This window comes from Plectropomus leopardus, chromosome 19 (assembly GCF_026936395.1).
Source record: "Plectropomus leopardus strain MGB_pleo_1.0 chromosome 19, ASM2693639v1, whole genome shotgun sequence".
In the NCBI taxonomy this organism is placed as follows: domain Eukaryota; kingdom Metazoa; phylum Chordata; class Actinopteri; order Perciformes; family Serranidae; genus Plectropomus; species Plectropomus leopardus.
Window position 1 is genome coordinate 17,021,624 of NC_142194.1, and position 12,123 is coordinate 17,033,746.

The 12,123-nt window shown below is 45.0% G+C and overlaps 1 protein-coding gene across 10 annotated transcripts in view; it reads left to right on the forward strand.

Moving 5' to 3' along the window:
- The window catches only part of kcnc3b (potassium voltage-gated channel, Shaw-related subfamily, member 3b), a 68,269-nt gene that overhangs the window by 8,208 nt on the left and 47,938 nt on the right, over window positions 1-12,123 (forward strand). For 9 of the 10 annotated variants that reach the window (XM_042508495.2, XM_042508497.2, XM_042508496.2 and 6 more), the window contains exon 2: window positions 6,761-7,448. In XM_042508495.2, the coding sequence (XP_042364429.1) occupies window positions 6,828-7,448 (621 nt within the window). In that variant the 5' untranslated portion in view covers window positions 6,761-6,827. Of the gene's footprint in view, window positions 1-3,237; window positions 3,947-6,760; window positions 7,449-12,123 lie in introns of those variants that run through there. The other variant, XM_088069761.1, reaches the window with a different exon arrangement.

The following is a 12,123-nucleotide window of genomic DNA, read 5'->3' on the forward strand; positions in this document are numbered from 1 at the left end:
CTTTCCTGCATTATAAATCTACAGCTGGAGCTATTTTTAGATTGAGGGTAACCCAGAAAACACCCCTTCGATTTTAGCAAAAAAAGAGGAAAAAAAAACTCCCCACCAGAGACAGTGGCACGCTGTCAGTGGATGTGATTGGTAGAGTAGTGATGGGGCTCAAAAGGAGGGCGCTGCTGTTTAAGCAACGGAGGGGGGAATAAATCTATTTTGAGGGCTGTGATTGAATTACGCATCTGTCGTGTCCTGGGTTTGTGTGTGTGTTCTTGCCTCTGACCCTTCCTCTCTCCTTGGCCGTGATGGTTTCTCTCTAATCTCACGTCTTGGTACCAGCTTCAGAGAACTTTCCCTCTGTCCTTCCAACTAATTCATTACCTGATCGAGCTGATTGTCCTTTCAAACCCTTTTGTGTTTTCAATTCTTGACCTTGAGGCACACCTTGAGTACACCTTTCATCCTCTCTTTCGTCTTCTTTCCTTTAATTCTTTTTCTCCCCCTTTTCTCCCACTTCTCTCTCACCAACTCCTTCGTCTCGTACTTATTTTTCTACAACTCCTTGTCTCCCACTCCAATTTCCCCTTTTTCTCCTACGTTGTCTCTTCCGCTCCCTTTTCTCCTATTCCCTTTTTCCAACTCCTTTGTATCCTACTCCTTTTTCTACTACATTTCCCCCACTCTCTTGTCTCCCACTTATTCTCAGCCACTCCTTTCTCTCCTACTTTTTTTTTGCTAATCCATTTTCTCCTACTCCTTGTCTCCTACCCCCTTTTCTCCTCCTTAATTTTCTCCCAATCCCCTTTCTCTGTTTTATCTTTCTCCTACTCCTTTTTTCTCCTATACATTTTTTATCTCCTACTCCCTTTTTTCCTACTTATTTCTCGCCTACTCCATTTTCTCCTATTTCCTTTTCTCCTACACATTTTTCTCCCACTCCTTCTCCTACATATTTTCCCCTTCCTCCTACCCCTATTCTCCTACTTATTTCTCACCAATTCCCTTTCTTCCCGCTCCCTTTTTTTTCCTACTCTCTTTTCTCCTACTTAATTTTCATCTCTCTCTAATCTGTGACTTCCCTACCCCTCCACTATGTTTAATCGCTGGAAGGTGAGGAGTCAGTTCAGTAATACTTCTACCTTCATCCGGTTTGTCTGTCTGGCCTCGTGTACCACATCACTACTCTGGTGGATCATAACGGTCCTAATCATGCAGGAAGGGCAGCATGATTAATTAGGAGCAGACACATTTAATGACCTAGGAGACCAGCGAGGTGTGGAGGTTAAAGCTATTTGCTCCTGATGCAAATTCTGTATGATTTTAAATAGTGAGGGATATTAGCTCAGATTCACCCAGGTCCAGAAATAGAGATCCTTTCCAACATGACACACTATCCCATAACTTCTTTTTTTGCCTGCACTCAGTGCTGTTTCAGGATTTTCTGACCTCTCCTGCACAAATCATTGCTCCTTGAAGGAAGTACCTCTTCCTCCATCCACACCCTTCACCTTACCTCCTGTTGTCATTAGTGAAGTCTCACCCAATGGGTGTATCTACCCCAAAAAATCGCACCATTTACCCTCCTGTGGGCAGGAAGGGTTTTAGTCATGGACACTGGCTGAGCGTTCAGAGCTCTATTACAGGCTTCATTTCTGCTGGTCTATTCCTGAAATGGCCTTATGTATTAATCATCCCCAGCCAGCTAAAAGAAACCAGCACACGCTTTTTTTCTCTATCTCTCAAAAAAAAAAAAAAAAGAAAAAAAGGTGGCTGAAGGGGCAGCAGCAGCCGGAGCAGCTTCTGGGCGGGGAGGGAGCACCAAAACCCCCCAAGGGGGTGCTGGTGCTGCAGTATGTGTGGATTGGTCAGCCCCTGGAGATCTCCATGGTGGTGTTGCTGAGTGGAGGAGCTGCCATTTCCTTTCTGCTTACTTAATTGATTGGCTATTTAATTCATGTTCTGGGAATTGGCCACTGGTGAGCTTTATTATGATGAGAAATGCCTTGTTTTTTTTTCCTTGCTCCTCTCTCTCTCTGTGCATTAGCTGTTTCAGAGCTACTGGGTCATTGTGTGGCCTTGTTATTCGTTTATCTGTGCATACTGTTTTTTTGTCTCCCATTCATTCATGGTATTCATCTTATTTTCATTCTTATTCATTCAGCTCATACCTCTCACTGCTATCTTCCCACATGCACACACCTTTCTCCTTCTCCTCCTGCCTGAATTGCACCATGAGGTGCAATGACAATTCAAGGGGGGAGAGGACACTGTGTGGTGTGACACCGCACTAAAAGGGGAGGTGACCGCAGTGCTTTCACCGTGCTGCAGTGCCTCGCTTTCTCCTGTTGGGGTCTCCTCAACACTGGGGAGTGCACGAGAGAGGAAAGTAGAGGGAGATAAGGTAGAGATGAGGAAGGGGGAGAGGAATGAGGAAAGGAGGGAGGGAGGTGATATGGGTGGAACAGTGTGAAGCCTTGTGGTTACATCCTTTGATGAGGTAGCGGGTTGGAAAAAAATGGCTGCGCACCAGAAACACATACGTAATTTGTGCTATCTCTCCCTCTCACACACACACTCACACGCACACATGCATACATTACACACTTGCCTGCAAAGCCCTCCTTTTCCCCAGTGCCACTCAGCTCAGCTGTATGTCAGTTTTACGCTTGTTTTCCTTCCTCCACTCCTTTCTCTTCATCAACTCACTTCTCTTATTAGTATTGAAGACCATTTCTAACCTCCCACTCCTCATCCTCTTCCTCCTACACCTTTACAGCCATTCAGGTGCTCTCCTGTGCCACTGCAAGGTGTTTTTTTTTTGTCTTCTCCATCTCCTCCCCCACTTTTTCCCCTCCTCCCCTCTTTCAGTTTCCCCTCTCCTCTACCTTACCTGCCTCCTCTCTCCATCCTTTTCTCTCCCTCTCTGTCCAACATCCCTCCTTTTCCATCCTATCTTCCTCCCCCCTATCTCCCCCTCTGTGATTGGTAAAGGTTTTTGCTTTTTCTGCCAAGTGCTGGGTCTGTTCCGCATAGTCAGCACTCCTCCAAATTCCTCCCTTGCCTTCTCTCTCTCTCTCTCTCTCTCTCTCTCTCTCTCTCTCTCTCACACACTCTCTAGCGTGCTCTCTCCTCCCCTCCCCCCCGTTACTGCTGCTGGTACCTCACAGTCAATGCATCCCATAATCCCATGCTCCCTCCCCCCTCTTGCTGCAGTGTTTCTGTTAATATATATTAGCGTCAGCGCAGCCTTTTCCGTGCACGAGCCATGCGCAAACTCTCTATCAGCCCCATCCTCTCTATCTATCACTGCAGAAATCATCTCCTCTATCAAAAGCTTCATCATTAAGCCTCATTTCGCTCTTTTTCTTTGCCTGTTTGTTGCAGCCAGGTGAGTGTGTGAGTGTATGCGTCTCCCCTCCTTGTCGCTGTTGTTCCCCTCGTGTGTTTGCAGTGGTGAGGCAGTAGTAGCAGGGTGGCGCAGGACATGGTGGCCGAGGCAGGAAATGCTGCAGGAGAGAGAAAGAGAGGTGGTGGTGGAGATTGTTTCTCCTCTCTGCACCCCCTCCTCCTCCTGCTTCTCCATCAGTTTTTTTTTTTAGCCTTTTTCTTCATCCCTTTCTGCCTTCACCTCACCTGTGCTTTTTTCATCTCTAGATCTCAACTTCCTTCCTCCATTTTACACACCATCTTTAGCTCTAGTCCCCCCCTTCCACACCTCTCCTCCTCATGCTTTCCCCTCTCTGCTGTTTTTTTCAAGCAATTGCACTCCTGTCAGTGATTAAAGTGCTGAGGCTGCCTCTGAAAGATTTGCTTACTTCCTCCATTTTCAGATACAACCCTCAAACTGCAGACTTTCTCCTGAAATGCAGCTAGAAACTCACAACCCCTGAGCTCATTAAGATCACCAATCTGGAGTGTTTCACAACAACTTTCACTCAGTTGGATTAGAAAGGTGAGAACATATCCAAATTAATCTAAAAAAATACTTAAGTACATTTTAAAAATCAATAACCTCACCACATGTGACTCAGGGGGAACAAAAAGGCACTTAACCACAGTTACAGACTTGTGGCTGTCCAGGTATAAAATATTCAGCAGTTCACCAATAAACTGCAGCTGCCTATGAAGTAGAAGCGAGGGGCAGCGGGGTAGGCACAAAGTGAAGACAAAAAATAAGTCATCCAAGGGATAAAAGTTCCACAGTGTGATCACAGAGGCAAGAAAGTTTAGTATCCTGTTTGAGTCCCAGAGAGAGAGGCAGTGCCACTGTCCATGGTGCTGAAATACAATCCATCCCCCAACACAAGCGGTTCCTGCTGGAAAGCCCCACAGGACTCTCTGCCTTCCTGATCTCAATTCCAAATTGTTTAGTTTGTGCAAGTTATTATGCCCTTATTGAATTAAAAAACTCCTGATTTCCACTTATTTCTTGAGTTTTTAGTTGCTAAAATGCAAATTGCTTCTGCAGAATGATGCAGTGCAACTCTGAAACTCAATAGTGCAGTTTTTTTTCTCATCAAGCAGGCAGATTTGATGCTCCTGTAGCAAACAGTGCTAAGACAAAAGTTGCAATTGAAGGTTTCTTGATTTTTCTGGTATGTGCACATCAACTTTAATTTTTGTCAGCTGTGCACATTGCTTAACATGTGTGCTTTAATGTGCCCAAACTGACTGCATACCCATGCAATAGCCTTGCTCTTAGTAGTCTTACCTGAGTGCTGTTTAATCCCAGATCCTCAAAAAGAAATACAAAAATGACAAAAAAAGAAAAAGAAAAAAAATCTGAAAAGCAAAGACACTTAATGTCAGTATAAGCTTTTAAGAAACTTTTCCGTGAACAAAAAGTTGTGTCCTTAGATTAAAAAAAGTGCAGTGAAATGACCCAAACAACAGAGCAAACACCAATAACAAGTCAAAAAGAAACACTGCAGTGTCCTGCATCACAGGAAGCAAAAGTCTGAGGGGGAAAGAGGAGGAGAGAGTTGACCCAAAGTAAAGTACTTTGGGGAGGGGGGAGAGAACGGGACAGGAGGCTGAGTGAGGCAAGAGAGGGGAGAAATGGAAAGAAATGCAGTGAAAATGGAGAAAAGAAAGAGCAGGAGTGAAGAAAAGTATGAGACAGAAGGGGCACTGAGTAGGAATATGTTGTGAGAGGAGGAAGAGGAGGAAAGAAATGAAGCCTTGATTCTTCTCCTTCAATGAAATGTGATTCCTTTATGCGGAATATGAGAGCGAGCGAGGGAAAGTGAGAGAGAGACTGGGGGGAGGGCTGGTGAGAGCGCACATGAGAGGAGGGGGGAGGATAAGAGTGGTGCATTTCTTTGAATAGAGAAAAGGTTAACAACATAGATGCGGCGCATGTACGTTTTTTTTTTGTTTTTTTGCTGTGAGAGCGTGTCTTTTTCTGAAGCACCGCGAGCCCCCCCCCCCTATGGCAACGCAGCTCGCGGGCGAATAATCTGACCTCGCTGAGTGTGTGTATGTATGTGTGTGCGTTTGTGTGTGTGTGAGAGAGAGAGGGAGAGGGAGAGAGAGGGGGCAAATAACTCTGGCTTTTTACTGCAGCAGAATTCATTCACTTTTATAGTGCACTCTCCTTTTCGATGCTCTTCCTCCTCCTTCCCCCTCTACACACTCTCTCCAGCCCCCTTCCTCCATTAATTGGGAAGAGACAATATTACACTGTAGCGCGTGTGTGTCTGTGTGTGTGTGTGTGTGTGTGTGTGTGTGTGTGTGTGTGTGTGTGTGTGTGTGTGTGTGTGTGTGTGTGTGTGTGTGTGTGTGTGTGTTGCCACATCTCTCTCTTTTCGTCCCCAGCTCCAGGTCTTTTGTCTGCCTTGTTTTCCTCATTGTCCTTTTCGATTCTTCCATTAAAAATCCGATTTATAGCCCCCCCCCCCCTAGTCTCTACCTCCTCTCTCCTCCTCCTCCTCTCTACATGTCTTCACACACACACGCGCGCGCGCAGTGCATGGGAGAAGGAGAAGAAGTGGCAGAGGGAGCATTGACATAATTGTGCATCGCATGAATCTCAGTGCGGTCGGAGGGGGCTGCAGCAGTGTGTGTAACACGCACACAGGCTGATTGAGGAGATCTAACATTAGTACGGACACCGCACTCTCGGGAGGCAATTAACACACACACACACACATATGCTCGTGCACACAAACACACACGGTGCTGCGCCACCTTACGTCAGAGAGGCATTCTTGGGGAAGAGGGGGAAGAAGCAGGGCGATGGATCCCCAATTTTTGTCACTCTTTTCCTCCTCACACACTCTTGTCCCCAAAGGAAAAGGGTTGCTGCATGTGGATGTGGGGGGATTTCCATGTCTCACTAATTAGGGAGAGGATTTGAATGCCAGATCAATTTAGAGATTGTTAGTCTAGTGATGGCTGGAATAGCAGTTCAGTGAAGGCCGTTGTCAGATCACAATACCTCCTCAGGTCTTGTCATGGTGTCAACTATCAGCCTGTGATGATGCTGACTCATGATCTGCTCACCTGTCTTCATATGTTGCACTCACAAGTTGCATCTGTCTGCTCCAGGATGCTCAAAAACAACTTTGCCCCCCCCACCCCCCCTTCACTCACTGCACCTGCACAAGGTCATCTTTTTGCCCTTCCATCAGCTGATTATCAAGTGACTGATTGCACATACAGCTGCCATAAGTGCATGATTCTTTGATTTTTGTATTGCAATGTTGATAATCCACATCTATTTCTCCCTTCTGCTAAAATTTCTGCCCTTTTTCTCTCCTCGCAGACTCCTCAGACTCCTCCCTCCTCCTCCCTTCGGTTTCTCTCATCCTCTCCCTCCCCCCCGGTCCTCTATGCTCAGTTCGGTGTGTGTATCCTCTTTCAAAGGGCGCAAGGGTGGGAACAAGTCGTCCAACAAAGCATGTTACAGCGCAGACATGACTTGTCCGTCGGAAAGCGAGAAAATCGTGATAAACTGCGGGGGGGTGCGGCATGAGACCTACCGGAGCACCCTAAAAACGTTGCCTGGTACCCGCTTGTCGTGGCTCACCGAGCCGGACGCGTTCAGCAACTTCGACTACGACCCCAAATTAGACGAGTTCTTCTTCGACCGCCACCCGTCAGTGTTTTCCTTCATCCTCAACTATTACCGCACCGGGAAGTTGCACTGTCCCAACGATGTGTGCGGTCCCCTGTTCGAAGAGGAGCTGGCTTTCTGGGGCATCGATGAGACGGACGTGGAGGCGTGTTGCTGGATGAATTACCGGCAGCACCGGGATGCGGAGGAGGCGCTGGACAGCTTCGAGACTCCAGAGCCGGACGCGCCGGACGACGAGCCGGCGCTTGGCGGTGCGGACGGGGACTTGAAAAGATTGTGCATGCAGGAGGACGCAAGGAAAGCGGGCTGGTGGAAAACCTGGCAGCCCCGAATATGGGCACTGTTTGAAGACCCGTATTCCTCCAAATATGCCCGGGTGAGTCCAGTCTCTCCTAGAGGGACCAACTTGTCTCTATACTGTTGCATATTCTGCTCGTGATGTTTTAAAGCACTGTCTCAGTCATGATAAGTTTTAAAACTTTGTTTTTTTAAATGTTGTTGCCACATTATCATTGAAAGCGGTCCTTCATAATTAGCTGCAGGCGGACTGTCGCTATGTGTGTAATCCCTGACAGGATAGCTTGTATTAAATGGCAGCTCATAGATTTACTGACATTGAATAATTAATGCTGATGGCATAGGAAAAATGGAAAAAATAGTATGGTAGCTATATCTAGGCTATTGGTTCTTCTTCTTTTTTTTTTATCAAACACATCACCCCCATGTCTCATACTTGATATATTACATGTTTCACACGAGCTGCATTCACACTGAATGCCGTTTTTATTGCCATCATAATTCCTATAGCTACATTCTGCTACTTTAATACATATCAGCCCCCAAACGCGCCATCCGCTGCGCCTCCTGCATCCAAACGCCTTCATTAGGTCATATTTGTCCGTTTACGATGCACATCAATGCGCCGTATTTCAGTCTTATTTATTGTAGCACCGCACTGAGGACGCTTACACGATTCATCTGTGTTAAAGTCCTTTCCCACATTTGCCCGTGGTACTGCTACAGCTTGGTTTTTTTTTCTTGCTTTTCTTGGCTGTCCCAGTTGAACATGTCTTTTACGCACGGGCTTTATTGCTGTTACGCACAGCTTGCTCCTATTCTGGGAGACCCTATATTGTTTTCATGTAAATATTGAATGATTTCACCTCTTAAAAGCAAACGGCATTTGATCATACAGGTATAGGAGTAACAAGTACCCCTGACTGTGTTTTTGATCATGAAAACAGTTACAGTGGGCTTTTTATTTTCTCTGACCCTCCAGTTACAGACAGATCCAGCTGCTTGATCACAGCTGCTTTGATTTGTTTTTTAAGTGATATAGTTTGATCATCCTTGTCTTGCACCCTGTCCGGGGCTTTTTGTTGGCACTATTTTTGCTGTTATGACGCTGTGAATGCATGCACACTGTAGGTGCACATGCAAAACCAGACAGTCAGCAGACACCTGCAGTGGCCAGTTCATAGCATCATGCTGAAAATAGCTGAATGTCTTAACAAAAACACATTAAAACCATATATCACTGCACACTCAGCAATACATACTGTATCTGCAATGATTGAGATGACAATTGGTGATTGTCACACTATTCCTAAACACACACACACACCTCTTCTGGCACCAGGTATAGATCTGCATACCTGGATTCAGTTTCCTCCAAAGGAAGAGGAAAGCATCGAGCTGTGACGGACAGATAGTCTGGTTTAGGCCACTTGATCCGCCTCTCTGGACTTGGGATCAGGCAGGAAGTGCTTCTCTAAGTGTCACTCTCTCAATCGGATTGATTTCTCACTATCCCACCTCTCTACCCCTGCTCCATGCAACAAAACAGCCCATAGCTGGGTTTGCAGTGTCCAAATGTTGCATGAGATGGCTTTAGGTTTTGGAATTTCAAATCACATAATAGATATAACAAGCAAAAAGGTGCTTGACATGTTTGGTAGATGTTGTGCTGAATTTCGAATAATCATACAGCAAAAAGATTTGCAGCATTCCTCAGACTGAAGCTACTGTACCTGCTGCCTAGCTGCTAGAATGCTGTATATTATGTAATGATCACTTTCACACCACATGCACTGGTTACAGTGGCCAAGGTCTCATGAATCGTAACAAAAACTAACGTTCATTGAGTGTGATGATTGCAGATAGTGGTGTTTGTGACGGCACATTGGGGGGGTATGCAGAGTACAGAGCAGGTAGAAGGTGGGATTCATTTCAGTGGCTGCACAACACCAGCTCTATTTGTGGGTGAACGCATCCCTGTCTCTCTCTGTAGGTCCAATATGACAGAGCTATACATCAAATAGTGTTGTGACCCAGATCACTTATTTTTTTTTTCCCATCCTTCCTAAGAGTATCCAGTCCAACGTGGCAGAACCTTTACGGTCCTGAGAGATGCAAATTATATGTGGAGTGAAAAGACGAGAGAGATGGAGAGAGGCTAGGACAGGGGAAAAATGAGATGCTGATGTGGAAATACAATGAGACAGATGAGAGAGAGGGACAGAGGGAGGAAGCGGGGGACGGGAGGAAATAAAGGGAGACAGGAGGAGAGACATTACTCTAATGATTTAAGGGGGTTTTGTTTGCATGGCTGTGATGTAACGCGTCAGCAATCAATGTTTTGATCAGAGCGTTCGACACGTATGCAGGGCTTTCCCCCCCCCCTCTCTCTTCTAAAATTCCACCTCCTTCACCGCTCATGATCGCGTGAAGCTCGCTTGTGGAATCTACCGTAGCAGCACACACATGTACAAACACACACATGCTGGTGTCTGTGCTGGCTTTTCTGCTGCAGTAGACACGGGAGAGAGGAGGGGGAGCAATGGAGGAAGAGAAAAGAGGTGGAGTGGGGGTGGGAGAGTGAGAGACGGAGTGAGGGAAATGGAGAAGGGGTGAGATAGTGGAGGAGAATAGAGGGAATGGGGGACTGAAGGGGAGCCTGAGAGGGACACGGAGGAAGAGGAGGAAGAGGGGTATTGAGATAAACAGGGAGGAGGTGACAACCACAGGGAGAAAGACGTTGCATGATGGGGGTGGGGACCCTCGTCTTCGATTATCTGTGAAGGCTTGAGCCATTCAGTCTTCCTACCCCGGCTCTCCTGCCTGCCTATTGATTGATAATCAATTGATTATCTTCTCTTTTTGTCTGTTTTTAAAGCCATTCTCTTTTTCTCGATGACCTCTTAAAATATGAAAAAGCTAACAAGGAGTAATGTTTTCTGTTGGATGGTAACACGACTGGTAACCCACTGACAAAATTTATGGATGTATTAGATTGTGGTTGATGAGGTGTTATACGATACGATTTGCATCTGATTCCTTTATTGATCTGTGCCTGGTTGACATAGATCTTGCCATGCAGCTAAGACAACGTGGACTGTTTAATGGTCATAGTTAGGGACGTCTTTTTTGGTTAATTTAGCTAGTGATAGTATGACACCCATTAGCCAGTAACTAATATTACACTCAATGAATGTTAGTTTTTAAGAAAAAAAGAAGGCAAAACTTGAAATGCAAGAGGCCTTTCCTTTTAGTCCGATGCTCCATTGACTCAATGAGCTATGCTGCACCATTTAATGGTGGTGAAATTTTAATATTTTGTAATGTAAATGTCTTGCCTTTATTTTATTTTCTCTATGTAAACATGGTGCCCATTGCCTGCTCTCTGGGTAGGCAAAACTATTCTCAGTGGTTTACCGACAGTTAACTGTTGACATCCCCAGTCATCACTAGAAAATAACCATTAAGATAGATCTTTTCGGAAAATAAAGATAGAAAGATCTTTAAGAAAGTTAAAATGGCACATTTACTGAAAGGAATGTTAAAATGTTGTTAAATGTATCAGGTGTAAGTAAGTGAGTGGTAAGGAGTAGTCACAATACTGGTATTTCTTACTTTGATAAAAATTATTATTTGATACTATTCTCGATTCCACAGGGGTAAAATTGACAGTGACAGCATAACATTTTCATCAAAAGATAAATATAACAAGGCTTTAACATGAGGACAACTTTTTTTTCTTTTGATTAGTAGTAAAGAACAGCAGAATGACTGTAGCAAACATTAACAACAAGAGACAGCAAGAAAGCGCAGCTGGTATTGGTGTATCAATACTGCAGAAACTGTAAATGAAAATCAAAATGTCTCGATGAATTTATAATTTTGACAACAAAAGTTACCAGTGTCCTGCATCACCCACTAGTAGGTTGAGAATGCCATTATCAGCCCATGAAATTCCAGTTGGCATTGGGAGCAGTTTCTTAAGGTTTAGGTTAAGGTTTCACACTAATTATTTAGAAAAAAATCTTTCACTTAAATAAGTTATTTTACAAATGTAACATCACATAACAAATATAATTTCAATAACTCAACATTGACTTATGGTTTCAAATGGGACACAAACACCTCTCTGGGTGAAAGTCCTGTGTTTGTTTGACCCGTTCACTACCGACCACCTCCCTAAGCCGACTATATTAAGTATGCAGCTTTGCAAAATGTCTGAATAAGGGAAGATGAATGAATGTGACATACTGTAGCTTAAAACAGTGTAAATTATTTGATTAATAGAAATGAGATGCAGAATTTTCTAAAATCTGCTTTACCCTTCTTTTTTTTTAAAAAACAACTTATATATGAATGCCACTGCTGCCTATATGCATGGTGTCTCATAATGCTGTCCCACTGTCCCACACGTTTAGCTGTGTTTTGGTCAGTTTTGCACCAGAAGGGCACAGTTGTCTTTGTCAGCAATCCCCTGACAAAGCACCATTTGTAGCTCAGCATGTACAAGATGCCCCTTTGCCCCCCTCCAAACCGGACTTTGTATGCTTGTATCTGGTTCATTTTCGGGGGAGCAGCACTGTGTCCAGAGCTCCCCCCCCCCCTCTCTCCCTGAAGGTCATGTCTTGTGGTTCATTGTTTGCTGTCCTTTTTCCACAGCGTTCAGTGCTCGAGTGTACAATGCTGTCATAAACACAAATGTGACCGGCCGCTGTGCTGGGCAGCCTCAGAACAGGTCGTCTCTGGGTAGAAAA